Source organism: Bubalus bubalis, chromosome 8, assembly GCF_019923935.1.
Source record: "Bubalus bubalis isolate 160015118507 breed Murrah chromosome 8, NDDB_SH_1, whole genome shotgun sequence".
NCBI classification, from domain to species: Eukaryota; Metazoa; Chordata; class Mammalia; order Artiodactyla; family Bovidae; genus Bubalus; species Bubalus bubalis.
Window position 1 is genome coordinate 104,402,107 of NC_059164.1, and position 23,953 is coordinate 104,426,059.

General features: G+C 42.3%; 1 protein-coding gene across 7 annotated transcripts in view; it reads left to right on the forward strand.

Annotated features, from left to right (window-relative positions):
• Positions 1-339: 339 nt before the first annotated feature.
• WEE2 (WEE2 oocyte meiosis inhibiting kinase) overlaps positions 340-23,953 on the forward strand; it is a 36,954-nt gene continuing 13,340 nt past the window's right edge. For 3 of the 7 annotated variants that reach the window (XM_025291678.3, XR_006552986.2, XR_006552987.2), the window contains exons 1-10: positions 341-838; positions 7,381-7,577; positions 9,677-9,728; positions 11,622-11,794; positions 13,174-13,295; positions 19,509-19,655; positions 20,252-20,359; positions 20,490-20,575; positions 21,400-21,570; positions 22,717-22,859. In XM_025291678.3, coding sequence (XP_025147463.3) covers positions 494-838; positions 7,381-7,577; positions 9,677-9,728; positions 11,622-11,794; positions 13,174-13,295; positions 19,509-19,655; positions 20,252-20,359; positions 20,490-20,575; positions 21,400-21,570; positions 22,717-22,859 — 1,544 coding nt within the window. In that variant the 5' untranslated portion in view covers positions 341-493. Of the gene's footprint in view, positions 839-7,380; positions 7,578-9,676; positions 9,729-11,621; positions 11,795-13,173; positions 13,296-19,508; positions 19,656-20,251; positions 20,360-20,489; positions 20,576-21,399; positions 21,571-22,040; positions 22,860-23,953 lie in introns of those variants that run through there. The other 4 variants (XM_044946974.2, XM_025291680.3, XM_044946972.2 and 1 more) reach the window with 4 other exon arrangements.

Genomic DNA, 23,953 nt, shown 5'->3' on the forward strand with positions numbered 1-23,953 from the left:
GTGAAAAGTGAAAGTGAAGTCGCTTAGTCGTGTCCGACCCTCAGTGACCCCATGGACTGCAGCCTACCAGGCCCCTCCGTCCATGGGATTTTCCAGGCAAGAGTACTGGAGTGGGGTGCCGTTGCCTTCTCCTGATGTGTATGTTTAAAGCCATGCTAAAGTAAAGAATCCAAGTGTCTCCCTAGTAGTTAGTAGCATGTGGGTTCAGGGAGACTGCAGGAGTTCTATAGATAAATTGGATTTAATTGCTCAAAAAGTTACTGCAGCATTCTTTAATCAGAATGGAAATAGGAAGAAGCTGAGATCTTACAGGTGCACGGTACTTAAGCGAGAAAACCAGCGCCATGTCTCCGTGTAGCTGTTAGTTGTCCGAAGGAAAGCAGGGCTGGGACTGGGGAACGTGTCAGCTTATGTTCTCTCTCCTCCTTGTTTCAGTAGCTCTGTTTCCTTCAGCTAGGCCTTCTTGCCCAGGTGGTAAAGCTCTTTGGCTGATATGGGTGACAACGATGAGAACAAAGAACTGAAGCAGAAGTTAAACTTTTCCTGTTGTGAAGAGGATCATGAGAATGAGGGGCAGAAGGAAGCACAGGAGACCAAGGAGGCCCAGACTCAAACCCCAGAGACGCCTAGAGGTCAGGATTCAGAGGCGAAGCTTACACCTCCCAGGACGCCCCTTGGTAACGAATGTGACCTCAGCGCACTTCACGAAAGAGACCAAGAGAGTCCAGGTCAGGGTCTCGGGACTCCAGTGTCACACTCCCTCGCACGCCCTGAAACACCACCAGTCCCACCAGACAAAAGCAGGCCGTCACACTGCGAGAGCCCCTTCACTCCCAAAGTAAGTCCACTATGGGGGGAGAGGGAGCCAGGCCACCTAGGCCTGTGGTCCTTCAGTTCAGCTGATAGAGAATGAGGGTGCAGTCCTAGGCGTGTGACGGATGTGCTTCATGCTCTCTATATGTCTTCAATTATGTATTTGCTGGTGAAAATGAAGAAGAGTTGAAAGCTACCAGAAAACAGAATTAAGTGTCTTGCCAGCTGTCTACTGAAAACCATTGCTGTAGGCCCCAGATAAATCTTGGATGGGGAAAACTTTCCTAGTGAAAGAATACTGGAACTGGAAAAAATTGAGGTCTATAGGCCAACCTGTACTCTGTTGTTGTTTAGTCGCTAAGTCATGTCCAACTTTTTGTGACCCCCCCCCCCCTCCCCACGAGGCTCCTCTGTCCATGGGATTCCCCAGGTAAGAATACTGGAGTGGGTTGCATTTCCTTTTCCAGGGGATCTTCCTGACCGAGGGATCAAACCCATGTCTCTTGCATTGGCAGGCAGATTCTTTACCACTGAGCCACCAGGGAAGCTCAACCTGTACTCTACCTATGAGAAAACCAAGGTCTGAGGAGAAAAACTGTCCTATTATTCAGCCAATGGGAGCAAAAGGACTGGATATGCAATCTTTGGAGCTTAGTCTATTGTTCTTTATATTATGCCAACACTGTTTGAACATATATATATATATATATATGTGCAATCTTTGATGATGCTCTTTTCAGAAAGAAGTTCTCACCCTTTCTTGGTCTAGTGATGAACAGGCTCTTATAGGTGAACGAAGAGGTAATGTTGATACTACTTTATAAGTTGAGGATGGCAAACAAGCAAAAGTCCCGAGAAAGCATCTTCCTTTCTTTTTTGCTGTGCTTGGTCTCCTATTACATCATGCATTCTATTAAAGCTAGGATTGGACAGGGGTACCTCTGATAGACTGGTGCCATGGCACAAGAGCCTTAGGCCTGGACTTAGCTCTGCTTCCTGCTGGCTCAGCTTGAGGTTAAGATCATGGTAATAGCATCTCTGCTTCCGATGGCAGCACAGTCACTGTCAGAGGTCTCCTCTGTACCTGCTGAGGGTGGTTGCCACATCTACCAGGAAATACCAGGCTTCTTGTCTGAGTGGTAGACAAACTACTTTAATACCTTCATGCATCCATCTGTGGGGTTTTCAATGGTCCCTATAACCAATCAATCATCCATTTATTTTTTGAGAACCCACTGTGGGCTGGGAGCATATGGCAGTCTTCAGGAGGGGAGATGTGTCTGCAGATACCACGTGGTAGGTGATTCAGGAGTGGTCAGAGTTCTCTGGGTGGATTGCTTCTCAGTGGCTGGTCAGGAAAGAAATGAAAGTGAAGCAAGTATAAGAAGGTCAATGTAAGTTGGTATGGCTTTAACACTTGGCATTTAGGGGGAGAGTGGATAGAGAGCATATGGTTCTGAGCAAGAGTGCCCAGGCAAAGAGACAGCATGGTATGTGTATTTTCACCCATTTGCTGAAGACTTTTAACACCTTGATATGCTAGCAGACCTTCTGCTGATAAGCCACGTACTGCCTCAGCAAGTGCCTGCAAAATGGTGTGAGGCAATAGCTCTCTGTAGTTTTGACTTGCATTTCTCTAATGATTAGTGCTGTTGAACGTCTTTTCATGTACCTCTTGGCCATCTGTCTGTCTTTTTTTTTTTTTTTTGACAAATGTCTATTCAGGCCTTCTGCCTAGTTTTTCATTGGATTGTTTGTTTCAGTGATATTAAGCCTCACGAGCTGTTTGTCAATTTTGGAGGCTAAATTGCTTGTCGATCGCATCATTTGCAAATGTTTTCTCCCTATCTGAGGGCTGTCTTTTGATTTTGTTTATGGTTTCCTTTGCTGTGCAAAGGCTTTTGAGTTTAATTAGGTCCTCTTTGTTTATTTTTGTTTTTATTTCCATCATTCTGGGAGACAGATTGAAAAAGACATATAAAAGTAAGCAATAATAAGTTAAGAGCAGGTATGCCAGAGGAGTGGTAGTGTGGTGAAAATTAATGAGGCATGAAGTCTCAAGACAGCCATGAAACCTTTCCAAAGAAAGCAATATTTGAGAGCAGTCTTACAGAATGAGTTGGAGTTTTCTAGGAAGAGAAGGATTGAGCACTCAAGGCCAAGGGAAAAATATCCACCGAGTCCTGGAGGGAAAATATCATGCCACACCTGGAAAACTACATGTTATTCAGAGCAGCCGGGGTCTAGGTGTGCGAGGGGGCAGGTAGAGGGGCAAGAGTAGGTAGGTAGGTAGGAGCTAGACCAAGATTTTATCCTGAAAGTGTTGAGAGAGCCATTAAGTGGTTTTGGTCAGATGCATTTTTGAGAAATCATGACTTTCATGTGAAGGATGGAATGGAGTGGGAGAGACCAACGAGGCAGGGCAGTGTTCACAATAGATCTGTTGAGAAAAGAGAAGGGCCTTTTCTCAAAAAGGCCTGAACTAGGACAGTGGTGGACTGTGGTAAGCTGAGAGATGTTTAGGAATTGGTAACTGACTTGATGGAGGGGTTGCTGGGAAAGGAGTGGTCTCAGGGGCTGTGAGGCTTCCTGCTTGTCTGATTGAGTAGGTGGTACTTTGAATCAAGGTAGGTGACATTAGAGGATGTATGTATAGGTTTGGAGAAAGATATGGTGTAAGTTGTTGGATACATGGCTCTGCACTGCAGGAAAACAACCCCAGTTGGAGAGCTATACTTGGATTTCACCGGCATTTAGGAAGCTGTTGAAGCCATGGGTGTGTTTAAGTTTATGTAACCTGTCTGCCAGAGTAAGAAGAGAAGTGGTACAAGTTAGGAACTCTAGAAATACCAAGATTTAAGGGACAGAAAGAAAACAGAGCTTGGGAGGGAAACTGGAAAGCAACTGAAAAAGTACACACTTTATGAAAAATATAGCTGGGATCAAGATCAGAGGAGAGAGGCCAGGGTGATGGTAATTGGTGATGCTATACTAAAGATGGGCTTCCCAGGTGGCTCAGTGGTAAAGAATCGACCTGCCAGTGCAGGAGATATAGCAGATGTGGGTTTGATCCCTCAGTCGGGAAGATCCCCTGGAGAAGGGAATGGTAACCCACCCCAGTATTCTTGCCTGGAAAATATCATGGACAGAGGAGCCTTGTGGGCTACAGTCCATGGGGTCGCAAAGAGTTGCACGTGACTGAACACACAACACACATGTACTAAAGACAGGGATGCAGAGCAAAGGAGGATTGGCTTAACTCAGCCTTGCTGCAGGGATAGGACCAGATATCATGTGAAATGACCAGGTCACCATAAGGCCTTCCTAGCAAAATTATCTAGATATAGAAGAGTTTCCTTAGGATGTAGCAAGTTCCCTGTGGCTAAATGCGTGGAACACTAGTTGACGACTAGTGTAGGAATACTGTAGCAGGGATTCAAGCATCAGGAAGCTAACAGTTGGTTCAGTTCAGTTCAGTCGCTCAGTCATGTCCGACTCTATGCGACCCCATGAATCACAGCACGCCAGGCCTCCCTGTCCATCACCAACTCCCAGAGTTCACTCAAACTCATGTCCATCGAGTCGGTGATGCCATCCAGCCATCTCATCCTTTGTCATCCCCTTCTCCTCCTGCCCCCAATCCCTCCCAGCATCAGGCTCTTTTCCAATGAGTCAGCTCTTTGCATCAGGTGGCCAAAGTACTGTAGTTTCAGCTTCAGCATCAGTCCTTCCAATGAACACCCAGGACTGATCTCCTTTAGGATGGACTGGTTGGTACTGGGCCTTAAAATTCTTTCCCAGTCCCTGTGATGTTGTGTCTTATGGGAGGTTGCCACCTTCTCTCACCATCTTCAGAAGTCAAGGAGCTATTCCCCAAATTTCCTTTCTCTTAATCACTACTATAAGAGCTGCTACTTACACAGAACTAGCTATACTTTCTGGGACACGCTTTTGCTTTCCACCTGGTCCTCTTTCCATGTTTTCAGTCTGTTTTATTTCCAAGCAGAGCTCATTTTCATCATAAATCTTCTTGCAAACTGTGTTCTTTTGGATTTCAAAAGGATTACTCATAATTCTGTCACTCCGGCAACAAAATCTGTATTAATATCTTTCCCTATATTTTAAGTGGTGTTCACAAAATCAGCCTTCATATTTCTGGACTAGGAATTCCAGTACTGTCTGCCTTGATACGAACACTTTCCCTTACTTTTAGCTGAAAGGTTTCTAGGCCCTTTTTGTTGTCTTTGAATTGCAGCAACTTTATGTGCACTGTTCCAGGAGCGGGTGCCCTACTGCTTCGTACGTGACAGGTGTAATTTTATTTTCTGTGATAATAAGCATCACACACACACACAAAATTGTTTCAGAAAAATGATTTACTATAATTCTAAATTCGCTTCCTGAATCACATTGACCATTGAGAAATACCATATTGTATAGTTTTTATTTCCTTTGAACCAATACTCAACCCTTACAGTAAACTTATGGGAAAATTGATCGTTGTTGATGGCTTTGAACAATGATAGCCCCAAGGTTGTTGACCCTCTGAACTCTAAGACCTATGTAGTTAGTTAAGTTGCTCAGTCGTGTCCGACCCTTTGTGACCCCGTGGACTGTGTAGTCTACTCCGTCCATGGGATTCTCCAGGCAAGAATACTGGAGTGGGTTGCCATTTCCTTCTCCAGGGGATCTTCCTGACCCAGGGATCGAACCCAAGTCTCCCGCACTGCGGGCAGACGCTTTAACCTCTGAGCCACCAGGGAAGCCCAAGACCTATGTAAGCCCTTATCAAAACTCGTCACTGAGTCCATTTTTCCTTCTTTTAAAACAATGTTAGGTTACTATGTGTACTCTGTTGCTTCCTTCATTTCTGCTTCTATCAATCATTTAATGAGTATTTATTAATAAGTTCAGGATACATTCCTTGTAGACTCACATCTTTAATTACCTTTTTATGTAGTGAGTCATGTTGTAACCTAGCTTCAGCTTCTACACTCAAAAGTCATGGGCAGAGACAATCAAAATGGTAGAATTCTTTCTGAAAGAGCCTCACAATACAACGGCTATAGTTAGTCACTCAATTGTGTCCTACTCTTCGTGACCTCATGATCCCTAGTCCGCCAGCCTCTTCTATCCACGGAATTCTCCAGGCAAGAATACTGAAGTGAGTAGCCACTCCCTTCTCCAGGGGATTTTCCTGACCCAGAGATTGAACCTGGGTCTCCTGCACGGCAGGCAGATTCTTTACCATCTGAGCCACTGGGGAAACCCACAGTAATTATACTGTGAGGTAATATCTTGGCCCCCGGGTCTACTACTGTCCTCTTGAATCTATAACACGGCCATTCCTCTGGCTCCTGGTGCTTAGGTCATAATAGCATCCTGCTATCTCATCAGAATTGTTTGATTTCTTACCTCTGTGGTTTGATTTAATTCTGGTTAGGTTTTAGGCTGGTGCTCTTTCACTGTACCCCACTTGGAGTGGTAAGTCCTGCATGTTTTCCTATGGATTAGCATGCTAGTTACAGCCCTTGCAGAGCCTTGCATCTTAAGGGCTTAGACTATTCCTTTCAATCTCTCTACCCCATTTCATGGAGCTCCTCTCAACTGGTGCTACATTTTAAGTGGAATTGGAAACTTCTTCCATGCTTAGTCTATGAAATCTTTCCCTTACAAAGTGATTGTGAGCTGCTGACTAGTGGACTTCATGTTTTTTAAGAGCTGGAATTCAACCTTCAGCACCTAGCCCAGCAAGAACCCAGGTCTCCAGAATTACAGGCAAATCCTTTACTGTTTGAGCCACCAGGGAAGCCCACCTGCTACTTGCTGCTGCTGCTGCTGCTAAGCCGCTTCAGTTGTGTCCGACTCTTAGTGACCCCATGGACTGCGGTCCACCAAGCTCCTCCGTCCATGGGATTTTCCAGGCAAGAGTGCTGGAGTGGGGTGCCATTGCCTTCTCCGACCTGCTACTTAGTAGGCAACAAATATTGGTATGAATAACTGAGGGGAAATTAAAGTATACACTCTGGGAGCCAAAGTGCCGGGTCTTTTAGAGTCATTTTTGTTTGTCTAAGCTTCAGTGTCACCTTTAAAAAGCTGGAGGTAGGACTAGAACTGGTGGTCTCATAGCTGGCTAACCAGAATCACCAGGGGAAGCAGGTGGAACTTGACACAAGTACAGATTGCGTGAGAGTTGTACACCAGTGTGAATGTACTTACTGCCACTGAACATACTGAACGTAACAGTTAAGTATGGTTAAAATAGTATGTTTTATATTCTGTGACTTTTACCACAACTAAAAAGACATTAAAATGAAAGTACAGATTGCTGTTTGGATTCATCTAGACATGAATCAAAATGTCTAGAGGTAGTCTGGGGATCTGTATGTTTCACAAGAGGACTAGTCACCATGCAACTAGTTTGCACTGCACCAGGTACCCTGTAAGATCCCTTTCAACAATAACTTTTTTTTTGGTTCAAGTGTTAACTACCTAACTGATACAGAATCTTTTTTTTTTTTTTTTAATTAATTCCATTCTGATGTGCCTTTTGTCATCCTCATTCAGGGCCAGGTGAGCCAGTCAATGATTTCTTCAACAGGGAAGCCTCTCCCCCGAAGCTCTAAGCATCTGAAGCTCACACCCGGCCCCTTCATTGATGAGATGAGCTCATTGGCTCTGGTCAACATTAATCCCTTCACTCCGGAGTCCTATAGAAAACAATTCCTTAAATCCAATGGCAAGAGGAAAACCCGTGGCGATATGTAAGTGTCCTGTTGCTATGACTCTTGAGAACTGGTCTTACTATTGTCAAAAGGAAAAGAGAGTGTTAAAGACTAGCAATAAACAATGTCTGTTTGAATGATAAACATTGTTTATATATACCCTCCTTCCTAGAGTTCAGTGTTGGCTATAACCTTCTTCATCACAGAGATCCTAACACCTTTCCATAACGAAAGAAAGAAAAGAAAGAAAGTGAAGTTGCTCAGTCGTGTTCGACTCTTTGCGACCCCATGGACTGGAGCCTACCAGGCTCCTCTGTCCATGGAATTTTCCAAGCAAGAGTACTGGAGTGGGTTGCCAGAAATGCATGGTAAAATGCCTTCTCTTTGAAAGAACAGAGCAGAGTAAGTGAAGATCTGACTTTAATATTAGGAAGTCGAACAGGCGGTGGAATTGCTCTCAAGGGCTCCCCTCTGGTTACTATGAAGCTTGCAGTTGGGGAAGGTGTCATTCTCATTTCAGAGAGTACATTGCTGTTTTGAATTCAGTGGTATGACTGGCAATGAGAGCTATAGAGCCAGAATTTGAACTCCTCTGCAGGTGATGGAAGATTGGCTGAAGAGAAAAAGAGTGTTGCTTTTGGAGGTGCTAATAGATGGAAAGCTGACTATACTATTCTAGAAAGGTCACTCGGTGGCAGAAATTGACTACATAAGGAGTTTGCAGATTACTCAGGGGCTTTTTTTTTTTTTTTTTTTAAAGTGACCCTATCCATACGTGAGGGAGTGAAGGGGTACTTGCTTTCATTTTTATTTATTTATTTTTGGGCAGCATGTGGGATCTTAGTTCCCTTACCAGGGATGGGGGAATCTGTGCCCCCTTCAAGGAAATGAGGAATCATAACCACAAGACCATCAGGGAAGTCCCACAAGGACATTTCTTTATCTTCAGTGCTGCTTTTTTTTTTTTTTTTAATAGAATGGACGCACTTCTAAAGCAGGCCAGTCTTTTGTGCTCAGATGTACTTGGCAAAATAAAGGTAGAGCTAACAATCTTAAAATCTACAGAGCATTTAACGTGTTGTGTTCTTTTGGAATCAGTGACCCTATATTAATCAGCCTTGTAGCCAGAATAGGCTTCTCTCCATACTGTTTCTTGGATCTTAAGTAAATAGGACTCGAGTACAAGTACACTGGATCTATTCTTATTACTGAGTATTCCACTGGTTTTTAGCTCTTCAGGATTCTTTGTAAACCTGCAGAGTGAATGGACTCATCTCTCCCTGAAGCTAGCAGGAAAAGACTGCTGATTTGAATTCCTGGCCCTGAAAGTGATGACGCTTTCATAAAATCACTTAGTGATTCTGAGAGGGTATTTTCCCCTCTTTTTCATTGTGGTGGTGTTATTTTATAAAGATTAGAATGTAGTATTAAATTTAAGTCACAAGTTTGCCTGCATCAATTTTTTTGTGTGAGTATAATCTCCTCCATTTGCCATTTTGATCCTGTCCTTGTCCAGAAAAGAAACCTAACTGATCTAGAAACTGAAATTTTGCTTAAAGATTCCAGAATGCATCTGCTCGTGCCAAAAGAGAATATTTATCAGAGACTTCAGCTTATTGAAAAGTAATTGAAAACATCTTAGCTAGGATTAGAGTGCATTTTGCTATGCCTACAGTCAGCTTGTGAACCTAAGACAGGCCAGGCTCTGCGGAAGGCAAGCATGGCAGGGGACATGTTATATTGTGGGGCTGAACAGCCTTAGAGTTTCTCACACGTTCTGTAAGCTCTCTTGACTCCACATCTCAGCATACCTTGTTCTATTTGTCTGAAACCCTTTTTCTTTTCTCTTAGCTGGTTCCTCCTCATTTTTGGAATCTTAGCTTATATATCCTCTTTTTTGCAGAAAGGCTTTTACTTTCAAAATAGAGTACATAGTACTGTCTAGAGTATCCTTCATGTCTTGTTTTTAATACTGTACTAGGTTCTTGTATTAAAAACTTCTGTTTATTCCTGCTTCTAAATATAGATTGAAGAGGGGGAATAATTGTCTTATTTACTTGTACTGTGCCCAAACCTAGCACAGTACCAGGGTCCGTAAGTGTTAATCATACATTGATAATCATTTTCTTCCCCCGAAGTGAGGAATCCAGTCCAGGAGAAGGCAAGGGAGAACACGGGCTGCCTGCTAAGGTGAGCACTGCTCTTTGGTCCACTGTTGTAACGCAGCCATTTCATTCTAATACCTCTTCTTTCTCCCTCCCTCCCTCCCTCCCCAAACCTTGACACTTGTAGTAAATATGTCCTGCAGGTGAATTTATCTGGACTGTAATCAGGGTCTATATTCTTAGCTAGTTGTTACTTTATCAGACAGTGTCTAACATCTATACTGCTGAATCATTACCTTGGACTATTCTTAAATTCAAAGCTACTGTTTCTGTCTTTGATCTGGGGAAAAGTTCTGTATTTCTGGGGTATAGAAGTAAAGGGAACATCAAGATATCTAAGGTCCAAAAAGAAAGAAAAAACAGAAAAATAGCGTAAAGCCAGAGGTTTATATGTAAAAGTTTTAGCTCTTAAATGTGTCAATATTTATTGATTTTATAATGTTCACAATCTTTGATCTAGTATCACTCATTTGATAATCTAAACTAAGAAAATAATGCCGTAAATATTGCCACCAGAGATGTTTGTTTCAGCCTTAACTATAAGAGCAGAAAAAGAAAACAGGGGAAGTACCAAATATCCAAAAATGGAAGAATGGTTAAGTAAATTAGACCATAAAGTCAGTGGAATATTAAAATTGCCATCAAGATGGCATGTTGGACATAGGCATGTTTTCATGATATTATAATGTTCAGTGTCTGTACAGGGCAGGCAGGAGGATGGGGAAGGGGTGATATGGATAGTAAGCTGGTACTTGGTGTCTGAGATGAGGATATAAGGGAGCAGGAAAGCACTACCAGAGCCTTCAGGCCTCTGATCAGAGGTGAGGATTCCTCATGGGAAACAATTAGGTCTGTCTCATTCTATGGCATCATTTCACAAAAATAATCTTACTGATAAAGGAGACAGAGAAAGGGCTGGCAGCTGGAGCAAGTCCAGAGGTGGAGGAAATTGAGCTTGAGACTGGTAAGGGCAAGGGAAATTATCGATCTTGTTGATGAAGACTGACTGGGCCTGGATGTTGAAAATGAAGAGCTGGTAAGAGTCAAGATTTTTTAAACATTTAAAGTTAGAAGGAAAAAGTTCTTGCTGATGGAGATATTGGGAAAAGGTGATTTCACAGAGATGAATCAGTTTGGACTGAGATTCTTATAAATCTATGGATATTTCCATCATCAGAGCTACTGTTTACTGAGAATTTATATATATTCGTGATATATGTGATTCTCATACAATATTTGAAAGGACCATGAGACATAGTTGCTCTGATCCTCATCTGACAAATGAGAAAACTGGTACAGGAGTTCAGGGACTTGCTCGAGTTCCTTACTTAGCAATGAGTGATGTCACGGTTGGCCAGTAGGGGGAGCGGTTGCTGCAGCTGAGCACACAGTCTGAAATAAATCAATTTGACAATTTTGTTCTCTAGACTAAGGCTTTGGGGGAAGCAAACTAAAAAGTATGTTTATTGTACTTAAGATGAAACATTAGCAGCCAGAGTGTGAGACAAGTAAGCAAGAGGCAAAGCGAGGTGTTCTGTTTGGCATCCTCCTCCAAGAGTCCGTCACTCCTTTCCGCTGAGGACAGTAGCTCTGGCTTATGGGGGCAGTGTTCCCTCCAGGGACAAACAGAGGGAAGAAGACCCAGGCAGAGGAAATAAAACAGAGTAAGATTTAATAAGTTAGCCAAGAGAAATGTCGGTACAGCGTTGAATGGAAGGCTATAAAGAGCACAGAGAAGGTAGTCAGCAGCTGTGTCAGGGCGGTGGGAAAGGGGTGGTTCTCGCCACCATGAATATTGACACAGACAGAATCCAATGGATTTGCCTCAAAAGTCTTTTTGGAAACTTAGGGAAATTGAGGGATATAATATGCCTTAATTTTATTCTAAAATATTTCACTTTTTGCTAAAATATTTCAGAGATGTGTTTTACGAGAAACCAACATGGCTTCCCGCTATGAAAAAGAATTCTTGGAGGTAGAAAAAATTGGGGTCGGGGACTTTGGTACAGTCTACAAGTGCATTAAGAGGCTGGATGGATGTGTTTATGCAATAAAACGCTCCACGAAACCTTTGGGAGGATTATCAGATGAGTGAGTACCTTTAAAATGTACTAGAAATACACCTTTGGATTTATCAAAACATTTTCAGTAAGAGCACTGATGTCATTTGCTACTTTTAAAAAGTCAACCTTACCACTGAAAGTTGTCTCACATTTGTAACCTTTCTGAATTTTTAAGATCAGAGATAAGTTATTTCCTGAAATATACCATGAGCAATTGGAATTGTGTTGTGGGTTTTTTTTTTTTTTTTTCCTCATGGCTTTTACTACTGGTCTTACTACTTTTTTTTTTTCCCCTAATGAATGGATTTCGAAAGGATCTTCTGGTATCTGTTTAGTTCATCAGAAATACTACCAAGTTATTGTTAACTCACTGCTTATCTCTACTTTGTATTAATAATAAATTCAATAGTCAAGTTTGAAAAACTCCAAGCCAGGAAAAACTAACAAAAATTTAAATTTCATTCCTAGAACTAATTGTTCAAAAGTTCTTCCTTTTCACAAGGAAAACAAATATGTTCAGATTCAGCCATTGCTTTTTGTGAACTCTGGGAAATATAATACTAAAATGCTGAATCTGAAATTAGTCTTTGGAATTCTTCATTTATATACTGAAATCGATCAAGCACTGCATTTTGCTTCTTTTTTGTGTGTTGGGTTTCCTATTCCATGATGGGTATCTGTCTTCAGGACTGTCCCTGTGGCTACATCATACCAGCAGAGTTTATTATTGACTATAATTAAGGCTTCCCTGTCGGCTCAGTGGGTAAAGAATCTGCCTGCAATTCAGGAGAAACGGGAGACCCGGGTTCGATCCCTGGGTCTGGCAGATGCCCTGGAGTAGGAAATGGCAACCCACTCCAGTAATCTTGCCTGGAAAATTCCAAGGACACAGGAGCCTGGTAGACTATAGTCCAAGGGGTCGCAAAGAGTCGGATGCGACTGAGCAACTAAGCACACACATAGCAACTGTCTAGCTTTCATAGGGATGGTAGAGGGCCCATCGCAATATCCACAGTCAAGTACATTTCTTGTTAAGCCCATCAGGGTTTTTAGATTGTGAAAATTAGAATCAAAACAAGTCTGCTCTTGAGGTAATGGACACCTAAGATGCCTCTCTACATATATCCTGTTCAATGAAAAAAAACCGTGGACTTGGGCCCAGGACAACCAAGGTTCTGGTCTTAGATCTGCTATCACCAGCTCAACTTTGGGCCAATCACTTAACCTTTTAAAGGCTTCATCCTTGTTACTATATCATATAGAGGAGTTACAAACATTAAATGTGATGAGATAGTAAGTAAGCAAGCAGTGAGCATTCAACAAATGTGAATAATGCCTCATATCTCGTCTTTAAAGAATTTGCATGTGTATTATTTTCAGTTTCCTCAATGCTTTCCCATCTCTTAGGACTCTGGCTATGCATGAAGTTTATGCCCATGCGGTGCTGGGACACCACCCCCACGTGGTGCGTTACTACTCTGCGTGGGCAGAAGATGACTACATGATCATTCAAAATGAATACTGCAATGGTAAGTATGTGGGCCCATATCTATGAAGAGGGAGGATTAGCTTTTAAGTCTTTGGGAAAAAAAAATCTTTGCTTCCTTCTTGTACTTAATAGTAGGTATAGCAGAATCATATCTAAAAGTCTGTACCACTGTTTTGCTTAGAAGCAGAGAGCTGGAGGAAATGAGTTGAGCTGGAAAGGAATTTCAGGCTTATGCTATAAGGTGTTTCTTTCAAAGCTGATGTGTAGTTGGTACATAGGACCTATCACGTCCTTCACACTTTAATTAATACTTAGAAAACTTTTATGCTAGTGGTTTGAATGGTAAATCATCTTTTTACCATTTATTAGGTGCTCTAAAGGAGGTAAGCCATAGTCTACTATTTTGGAGGAGGGAGTGGTAAACTTACATAGCCAACTTCTGATTAATTTGGAAGTGGATTCCTGTGTTTGGGAATTGTTCATGTTTCTTGCTGCTTCTTACTTTGGAGCTTTAAGTGTTCTCACAAGAGTAGGGGCATGGGTTGGGGTGCTGGGACTGAAATCTAGTGACTTCAGATACATCCTCCTAGGTCCTTCAGGACTATGTATACACAGTAACCAGTAAAACTTCTTTCTGGGCTACTTTAATCACAAAGTGTGGTCCTTTGGATTAACATATTTCTAATCCATGATTTAATAGTTCTTATCTATAATTAAGGGGTTACATAACAGCAGTTATATATTGTTATTCTTGGAAATACATTTTCATCAAAACATCTAGGGATATAGTAGGAAAGTGCTACCAATTGGATAGAAGATCGTCATCGTTTTAGGATGCATCCACATTTTGCAATCCATATTTTAGCCCCAGTAATACTGGATAATGGCATCCCCCCAACATATACACCTACCCTGAGTTTATTTTTTAATGGTGCAGTCTGTCTTTGGGTATGTTTAGTTACCACCAGATAGCCTGGCTTTTGAGGACAGTGATCAGTGATAAAGCTTCAACACTGTATACATGATTACTTTCACCAGTAGGTAAGTAAATAACATTATGAGATGCTAGAAGCGTAGAAAATGGTACACATATTCTACAAGATAATAATTTGGCATCTTCCTTGTTATTTCCTTATAGCCTGATTTTCCCATAGCCTTACTTGTGAACTTCATGAGTTTTTTTCTTTAATAAGCTCACCCCAAATCCCTTTTTCTGATAGTTTCTTTGGGTTAAAACAAAATGGACCCTTTCCTTATACTTGTGATTGAGTAGTTGAGACCTTTTTTTTAATCGTCTTCTCTTAATTTCTTCTTATCATAACCTGAGAGTCCCTATTCTTTTTTTCTTCCCTCTCTCTATAGAGAAGATTGATTTTATTTCCATAACATTTACCTATTAACAAAGATAATATCAAATTTAAAAAAAACAGTCAATAAAGCAAAATTAACGAATTTTAACCTGTGGGCAATGTAAAATTTTAACTGGGGCAATGTAAAAGTTTCAAATTTTCAAAAAGAATAAGATGAAGCAATCTATTACAAAATCATCTCATTCTTTTCAACATTTGAATATCTTCTATGGGCTTGACAGTGTATTAAGCTCTCGGGTGCAAAATCCTGTAAGTAAAGTCCTTACTTCAAGAAGCTTTATTCCATTTGCTCTCTTAATGAGCACACAAAGTGGCCAGAGAGGGTGAATGTGGGCAAAGGTAGCAGGGTGTGGTGGGATGGGCCTGGGCTTTAAAGTTGGCAGACTGGAGTTCAAAGCCCAGCTCTGACACATGGCTCAGCTGGTAAAGAACCTGCCTGCAATGCAGGAGACCCCAGTTTGATTCCTGGGTGGGGAAGATCTCCTGGAGAAGGGATAGGCTACCCACCCCAGTACTTTTGGGCTTCCCTTGTGGTTCAGCTGGTAAAGAATTTGCCTGCAATGCAGGAGACCTGGGTTTGATCCCTGGGTTGGGAAGATCCCCTGGAGAAGGGAAAGGCTACCCATTCCAGTATTCTGGCCTGGAGAATTCCATGGACTATGTGGTCCATGGGGTCGCAAAGAGTCAGACACAACTGAGTGACTTTCACTTCACTTCAGTTCTCTCAGGATCACTGAGACATCATTTAATCTCACTGAGTAAAGAGACAGTAATATTTACTTAACAGAGTCATTTGTGAAATTAGCAAAAGTATATTTGGCAAAACTAATACAATATTGTAAAGTTTAAAAATAAAATAAAATTTAAAAAAAAAGTATATGTCAAATGCTAGCACATCATTAAGTCCCAATACATAGTAAGAACATGGTAATACTTGCTATTAGCACAGCCTGAGAAAATCTCATGAAGGAGCTAAAACTTGAACGAGACCTTGCAGGAGGATTCCTTGAGTTTATGGAAGCAGAGGGAAGACCAGCATGCAGGCTAGAAGCATGGTACTGGGCTTGTGTCTGGCCTAGTAGATAGAAAGGAGACTAAACAGGACTGAGCTGACCCCGTAGGAGGAAGTCAGACCAGCAAGGTGAAGTGTGGGAAACCTGTAGTGGGCGTTGAAAGCCAGCCAGTGAGTGTGGACTAGATAGATGTAAGATACTATGGGAAATCAGTGTTTGTTCATTGTGGTGCTTCAGCTAACTTCACTCAATACTTGCCAACTCAAATGTAACTGTGATTTAGCAAAATGTAATTCACATACATTGAACCTTTCAAATGTGAACTGATAATGGAAAATAAAGCATGCTGTTTTGTGGGACTTCCTGGGTGGTGCTAGTGGTAAAGGACCCCGCAGGTCAATGAAGGTAGACGTAAGAGACGCAAGTTTGATCCCTAGGTCGGGAAGGCCCTCTGAAGGAGGGCTTAGCAGCCCACTCCACTACTCTTGCCTGGAGAATCCCACGGACAGAGAAGCCTGGCAGGCTGCAGCGCATAGGGTCGCACAGAGTTGGACACGACCGAAGTGATTTCGCACACTTGCAAATCTTGTTTGTCGTTGAGGATAATCCATGTTAAGACTTTTCCCGGTGGTGGTGGTGGTTTAGTCGCTAAGTGGTGTTGGACTCTTGTGACCCCATGGACTGTAGCCTGCCAGGCTCCTCTGTCCATGGGATTCTCCAGGCAAGAATACTGGAGTGGGTCTAAGTAAAGGATAAGAAATCCAAAGTATGTGTCAGGTAGCCGGTGCGTCTTTCCTTTTGCTCCCACATCCTCCCTCTCCCCCTCTGTCTCACCTCTCCATCCTATGTCCTGTTTCCCCATACCCACCCTTTCCCACCCATATCGACCCAAGCCCCTCTACCCAGCCTCTCATAGCAGTCAGGCTGGAACATGCATGGTTACGGTTTTAACTTCAATTATAAATTAGATGATGTAAATAATGTAGATTTTAACTATGAGAGACTAACAGCCATCTGATTTCCCTCTTGTCCCTCATAAACCCTGAACCAATCACAAGTTTCCGCCCTCTCCACCACCCTAGCCAAGGTCCCCTACAACGTCACCTCTGGGCCAGCCTCAGAAATCTGAGGTCTCCAGTAGCCGGCTGATTCTGCAACAACCAGGATTCTAACCGGCTCAGCGCTGGATAATTCCTCTCTCCCTGTGCATGTGTGTGTGCTCAGTTGCTTCAGTTATCTCCGACTCATTGTGATCCCATAGGCTGTAGTTTCGCAGGCTCCTCTGTCCATGGGATTCTCCAGACAAGGATACTGGAGTGGGTTGCCATGCCCTCCTCCAGGGGATCTTCCCGATTCAGGGATCAAACCCGTGTGTCTTACATCTCCTGCCTTGGCAGGCAGGTTCTTTACCACTAGTACCACCTGGGAAGCCCAATCTCTCCCTAATCGCAGAGTTTTCTTGTGACGTCTTCTGGCATAGAAGTTTTACAGAGCATGATCCCCTAGAATACTGGTTCTCACATTTGCTCAAGTGATGTGACATCCAGAAGTTGGAACACCATGAATACAGGTTATATTTTCCCACCAGATAAGGGACAATTTTACTAGCAGAAAAGTAGGCTTGTATCGTTGGCAGCAAAGTAGCATAGTGAGAATACAAATACATAAATAAGACGTGCTGTTGAGCTGTTGGCTGCTTTTTGCATTTCATTGTCAGAAGGTATTTGCTATTTCTTTGTTTTGGCATCTGTTAGGTCTTATGAGCATACAGGAAAACAAGTATATATTTTTCTGAAGTATCTTTTCTCCTACCAAGTGGGGCGAGTACATTTATCTAAAGGAAGGAATTCATCAACTCATCTCACAAAGATGGTTTGAAAAGAACTGCCCGGGAGCTGGCCGTATTCCTCCTAGGGCACCTCCTAAGGCACCGAGCCAACACCAGGGGCTACCTTGGGTTACAGAGCTAAGGCTTCAGTGCACCCGGGTGAGATTAGGAAGGATGAAGTTTACAGTTCATTCAGTATTGCTATGTCTGTAAATGCATGAAAGTGAAGTGAAATGTGTTAGTCACTCAGTCATGTCTGACTCCTTGCGACCCCACAGACTGTAGCCCACCAGGTTCATCTGTACATGGAATTCTCCAGGCAAGAATACTGGGATGGGTAGCCATTCCTTTCTCCAGGGGATCTTCCCGATCCAGGGATGGAACCCGGGTCTTCTGCGTGGCAGGTGGATTCTTTACCATCTGAGTCACTGGGGAAGCCCCCTGTCAATGGATACTTCTTGTTAATACTGTTTAGTAAAGAACAGTTCATTATGCTGCTCTACAAGAGTGTGTGGACAATCAGTTTTAGCTCAAGAAAAATAAGGATATTCGAATACAGTCATATGAATGAGTACTTTTCAGTAACTTCTCTTCTACTGTTTTATCACTTGGCTAACTTTAGCACTACCTATAGAGATTCTAAGTAATTCAAAGTGCTGCTATCACTGGTCTAGTTCCCCTTACTAAATACCTATCACATTTCAGGGGATTAGAAATCCCTCTACTTATAATCTAAAGGAACATATTAAAGGAATGCTAAGTAACTTATGATGCTTATTTCTTTCCATACATTTCATAGGGGCCTTCACTCAGTCTTTTCCCTCTGTTGCCAGGATAGACATTCAGTTCAGAAAATACTGATTACATGCCAGACCATGGGACAGGAAGGATGAATGAGCTGTGGGCTTGTCCTAAAGCAACAGCCAGGCTAGTGGAGACCCAGGGGCCTTGATGCAACCTCCCTTTTCCTCCATCACATCTCATAAACTCATCTGAAACTTCACCTCAAGGTGGCTTTGTTTATAATAACCCCAATGTACTCTTTATTTATTCTTCCTTTCTAATGTCATCTACAGTTCATAAATTCTTTCCTAGGGAGATTCCCAGGGAAAAACAAAAACCTTCTACTTTAGCCCCTTGTGTTTTGTTTGTTTCTGAAAGGTGCTGAATTTTCCTTTCTGAATTTATTTGAATGTGGCAGTTCAACCTTTACTTTCAATTTTACATAAGAGAGTTTTAAATACAGATTTCCTTAAAAGTACAGTTACTATTTCAGACCCTACTGCTCTGATACACACCTGAAGGGGGGATTTACAGGCCTTATATGATGAGGGTCCCAGAATTCTCTAATTTGACTGAGGAGGCTACAGACAAATGCTAATTAATGAATCAAAAGGTTCAGAAGCATTCTAATACCTTAGGGCAGGGGCATCTGAGGTCAGGTAGTCAGATGAGCTCAGGGCTTATCTTTTTATTGACGACAGTGATAGGGTTGATATACAAACACAGTGGCTCAAAGAGGGTTTAGGTAGGTGTACGTGGAAGTTTTATATTTTCTTTGGGTCAGCCATCATTACATGTTCTTATTTCGTGATATATATTTTAATGGGAGGAAACTTGAAATCAATTACATTTAAGTTACTAATGGCCTATAATCACTAGCTTGACACCAACATGGAATTATTCATCGACACCATAGTAGCTATATGACTAGGCCTGACTGATCTTCTGTTGATAACAGGGTAAACCTTTTTAAATATTAGTTGGAGGCATACTCAAGGCAATAGAGCCACATATTGGCTACCTAGGATATAGCATTTTCTTTTCCTCTTTAAATAGGAAGACCCTTGATTATTCTTTCCAATATGTTTGTGGTATAGACAGGGAGCTGATATTATGTTTCACACTGACACTAAAGCAGTTTAGACTTGTTCGACTGAGTTCATTCATGAGGAATGTATTGAATATGTACTAGGCTTTCACGTATAAGATTCACACCTTTTTCTCTCACTCGGTGGGGCTATTCTGTTGTTCTTTCCTAGGTGGGAGCTTGCAGGCTGCAGTAACTGAAAACGCAAAGTCTGGCAATCATTTCCCAGAGCCCAGACTCAAGGACATCCTTCTACAGATTTCCCTCGGGCTCAAATACATCCACAACTCCGGCATGGTGCACCTGGACATCAAGCCCAGTCAGTCCAGCTCTCCTCTGCTCCTCTGGCCATGTTAAATTCCTTCCCCATTGTTCTCAGAATCTGTGCCTGCATGACTGTCAAAGAGGCTGTTAGCTGGCAGAATCCCTCCACGTCCCTCTCCCCCCTGCCCACATTCCAGTTAAACAGCTTTAACTACTTTCCCATTGCGCCAAGAGGACAGAAAGAAAAGACTCCCAGATAGTGAAGCCCAAGTATGAAAATAAGTATTGAATTTACTGCATAGATAAGAGACTGCATCCTGGCTGTTTACAACTAGTGGGTTAAGGCACTCATTCATGTGAAATGCAAGGAAATGTTGTTACTATCCTGTATTGTTGATTATTTCTTTGTTTTGAGGTCACCAGCCTCTTCAAAGAGGTTTGAGGTTTAAGTTCCACTGAAATAGGTATTATCAATCACTGAGCTGTTTGGAAGTAGTGTGAGAGATTCCATGGAGGAAAACAAACCTTGGTAGTCTTGTTACCTGCACACACAGAAGAGGAGGAGGATTGAAATGTCATTTACAGAAAAGAATCTCTGAGGTGAAAAGGTTTAGGAATCATTCCTTACGACAGTTCTGTATTTTTTTTCAGGTAACATTTTCATTTGTCATAAGATGCAAAGCGACTCCCCCGAAGTCCTGGAACAGGCTGAAAATGAAGCTGATTGGTTTCTCTCTGCTGATGTGATGTATAAAATTGGTGAGTCTGTTTTGTAACTTGATTGGTATACTCTTATCCTACAAAATGTATGCTGATGACTCTAATCCATTTATTCCAGTTTTAAGAAAACATGCTTTGAAAGAACTCTACTTCTTTTTTCTTTTTTTAGGTGACTTGGGTCATGTGACATCAATAAGCAATCCCAAAGTGGAAGAGGGGGACAGTCGCTTCCTGGCTAACGAGATTTTGCAAGAGGTATAGATTTGGGGAACAAAAGGTTTTTAATAGTCCATTGAAATGTTTGCAAAGAGGGTGGCTCAATCAATGGATTAGTCAACATTTTTACTGTTTTTTTGTAAAGGTCTTTTGCTATTTCTAATATTTTTTAGAATTCTTAGCACTATGAATTTCCTAGCAGGAAGGAAGCCTTTATTGGTCCAACCCAACCTTCATCATGCGACTAGCTTTTGACAGCACCACCAGTCTTGGGCACTGAAATGGCCTTCAGTTATTGCTCATCTTTCAACATGTCTATGAGTCTGACCTAGGAAGGATATAACTTTCTACAGGATGATAGTTGGGGGGAAAAAAAGGAGTCTTTCCTCCTTATGATCAGTCAATCTAAGTTTCAAGCCTCTTTGAACCTGAGAGAACAAAAGAGTGCTGAGATTCTGCCTCTGATTCTTCAGGGCAGCATATTAAAAAAAAAATTTTAGAGGATAATTACTGTACAACATTGTGATGGTTTCCGCCATACATCAGCATGAATCAGCCATAGGTACACATATGTCCTCCCCCTCCTAAGCCGCCCTTCCACTTCCCTCTCCATCCCACCCATCTAGGTCATCACAGGGCACCAGCTTTGGGTTCCCAGGACCAGGGCAGTATTACTCAGGTGGACTGATGCCCTGTCCTCTGTCTTCTCTAGAAAGAGACTACCAACCATTGCAGATACGACCTCCCCACTGTGTCTGTTTAAGGTCATGGGCGTTCAAGCAACTCTTTCTTACCAGTTGTGTTTTAGTCTGGACTCGCTTCACTTGGCAAACTAACCAGCCTTCCTGTCTTCTGTTTTGAAGAATTATCAGCACCTCCCCAAAGCAGACATATTTGCCTTGGGGTTGACCATAGCGGTGGCTGCGGGAGCAGAGCTGTTGCCCACCAATGGCGCTGAGTGGCATCACATTCGTGAGGGGAACCTTCCATACATTCCTCAGGAGCTCTCCAAGGAATTCCACCAACTACTCGAGGTGTGTCTCTTGTGAAGAAAAGATGGAAATGTCTTTTTTTTTTTTTTAATGTAATGGTAAATAGATGTCCACCTATTTCTATGTGTAAATCGTTCTTAGAGTTAGTTGATACTTATACTTACTGAGTGGAGAGGGCAATGGCACCCCACTCCAGTACTCTTGCCTGGAGAATCCCATGGACGGAGGAGCCTGGTAGGCTGCAGTCCATGAGGTCGCTAAGAGTCGGGCACGACTGAGCGACTTCACTTTCACTTTTCACTTTCATGCATTGGAGAAGGAAATGGCAACCCACTGTTCTTGCCTGGAGAATCCCAGGGACAGGGGAGCCTGGTGGGCTGCCGTCCATTGGATCGCACAGAGTTGGACACGACTGAAGTGACTTAGCAGCAGCAGCATACTTACTGAGGCGCTCGGTGTTGGTCCTGTGCTAGGTAATAAGTATATGCTAATTCATTTAATTCTCACAACAGTCCAGAAGGTGAATATTGCTATTCCAAATGCCAGTAAAGGAAGACTGAGTTTCAGCAAAGTGTTGTGACTTGCTCAAGGCTACATACTAAGTAGTGGAGCGGACTCTGAACATTGCTCCTCAAATGGAAGGGTCAGTGTTCTCTTCATTATTTGAAACTAATTGCTGTTTACAGTTAGGTATTTTCTACTGTATTCCAGTCATCGTAGGCTATAGGCATCCTCTGAAGATAAAGGCTATAGGAATACTGTCATGGTGGGATATCCTTAATTAATCTTAATGAAAACTGGACACACAGTGGAAGTGAGTGAGCTGAATTAGCAGTTGGGTAACCCAGGTTTTAGCCTTGGTCCTGTCAATAACTCAGACAAGCCACTTTATCTCAGGACCTCAGTTTCCTCTCTTGAAAATTAAGGCATTAGACTAGTTCATCATTCAATCAGCTTTAAAAGCTGATACTTGAGAAAGTCAAAGGTATGGATGATGGATGCTATCACATAAGGATGGTATTTCTGTCCTGGGTGGAGCTAAGTTTTCATTTATTTCTTCCCTTTGCACAAAGGAGAATTGAGTTTCAAAAAAACCCACCAGCAGAAGCTGGGTTGGAGTTGGTTGGGTGGGGAGATTTTCCTAAGAATGAAGCTTCTGCTTCCTCCCTTTTGGTCCCACCTCATCAGAGCATGATCCACCCTGATCCAGCAGAGAGACCATCTGCAGCAGCTCTGGCCAAGAGTCGAGTCCTCTGTCCCTCCCTGGGGAAAACAGAAGAGCTTCAGCACCAGTTGAACTTGGAAAAGTTCAAGACAGCCACACTACAAAGGTAGATTTTTGGATGCTGGAGTTGAGGAAGAACCTATTTATGTGGTACTCACAGTGACACAACTGGTCTGGTATATCTTCTCTATGGATTCAAGTGGAATCCAACAGTGTGACACAGAGGCTTCCGCTCACAAAGAGGGTTCCTGTGTAACCAGGGGCTAGATGCTCTGTGAGTACACAGCTTGAGAGAGACAATTCCAGTTAATGCAAATGAATGCAAGGAACTACAACTGGTAAAGAAAAATTAGGATTCTAAGTGACAACAGTATTCAAGTAACTGGTAGATGACTACCCAAAGTAAGATAACCACAACTAAGGTGGGAAGGGACCCATTAGAAGTCCATTAAATCATGGGGCAGGCAGATATTCTGTCCTGATTGTTACAGAGCCTATGGCTGATTCATGTTGATGTATGGCAGAAGCCAATGCAATATTGTGGAGCAATTATCCTTCAAGTAAAAATAAATAAATTAAAAAAACAGCAAAAAAAAAAAATTCTGTCTTGGCCCATGCTTAAGACAGAGGTACTTTTCTAGGCCTAAGGAAGCAATCCTATTTCTCATGCATGTAAGCTTGTATTCATGCATGCATTTATTAATCTATTCCTTCATTTAACAAGTAGGAATTAATTAGATAGCATGGACCTGGTATTATAAAGGTCAGGCAGTGATGGTTGAGCAGGATCCTGAAGGCATTCTAAAATAATAATTACATCCAGTGAATTGTTGAAAATATAAAAGGAGACAAAAAGACCCAGCATCAGGGGCGTTTCCAATGAGTCAGTTTTTTGCATCATGTGGTCAAAGTATTGGAGTTTCAGCTTCAGCATCAGTCCGTCCAATGAATATTCAGGACTGATCTCCTTTAAAATGGACTTGTTGGATCTCCTGCAGTCCAAGGGACTCTCAAGAGTCTTCTCCAACACCACAGTACAAAAGCATCAATTCTTCAGGGCTCAGCTCTCTTTATAGTCCAACTCTCACATCCATACATGACTACTGGAAAAACCATAGCTTTGACTAGACGGACCTTTGTTGGCAAAGTAATGTCTCTGTTTTTTTAATATGCTGTCTAGATTGGTCATAACTTTTCTTT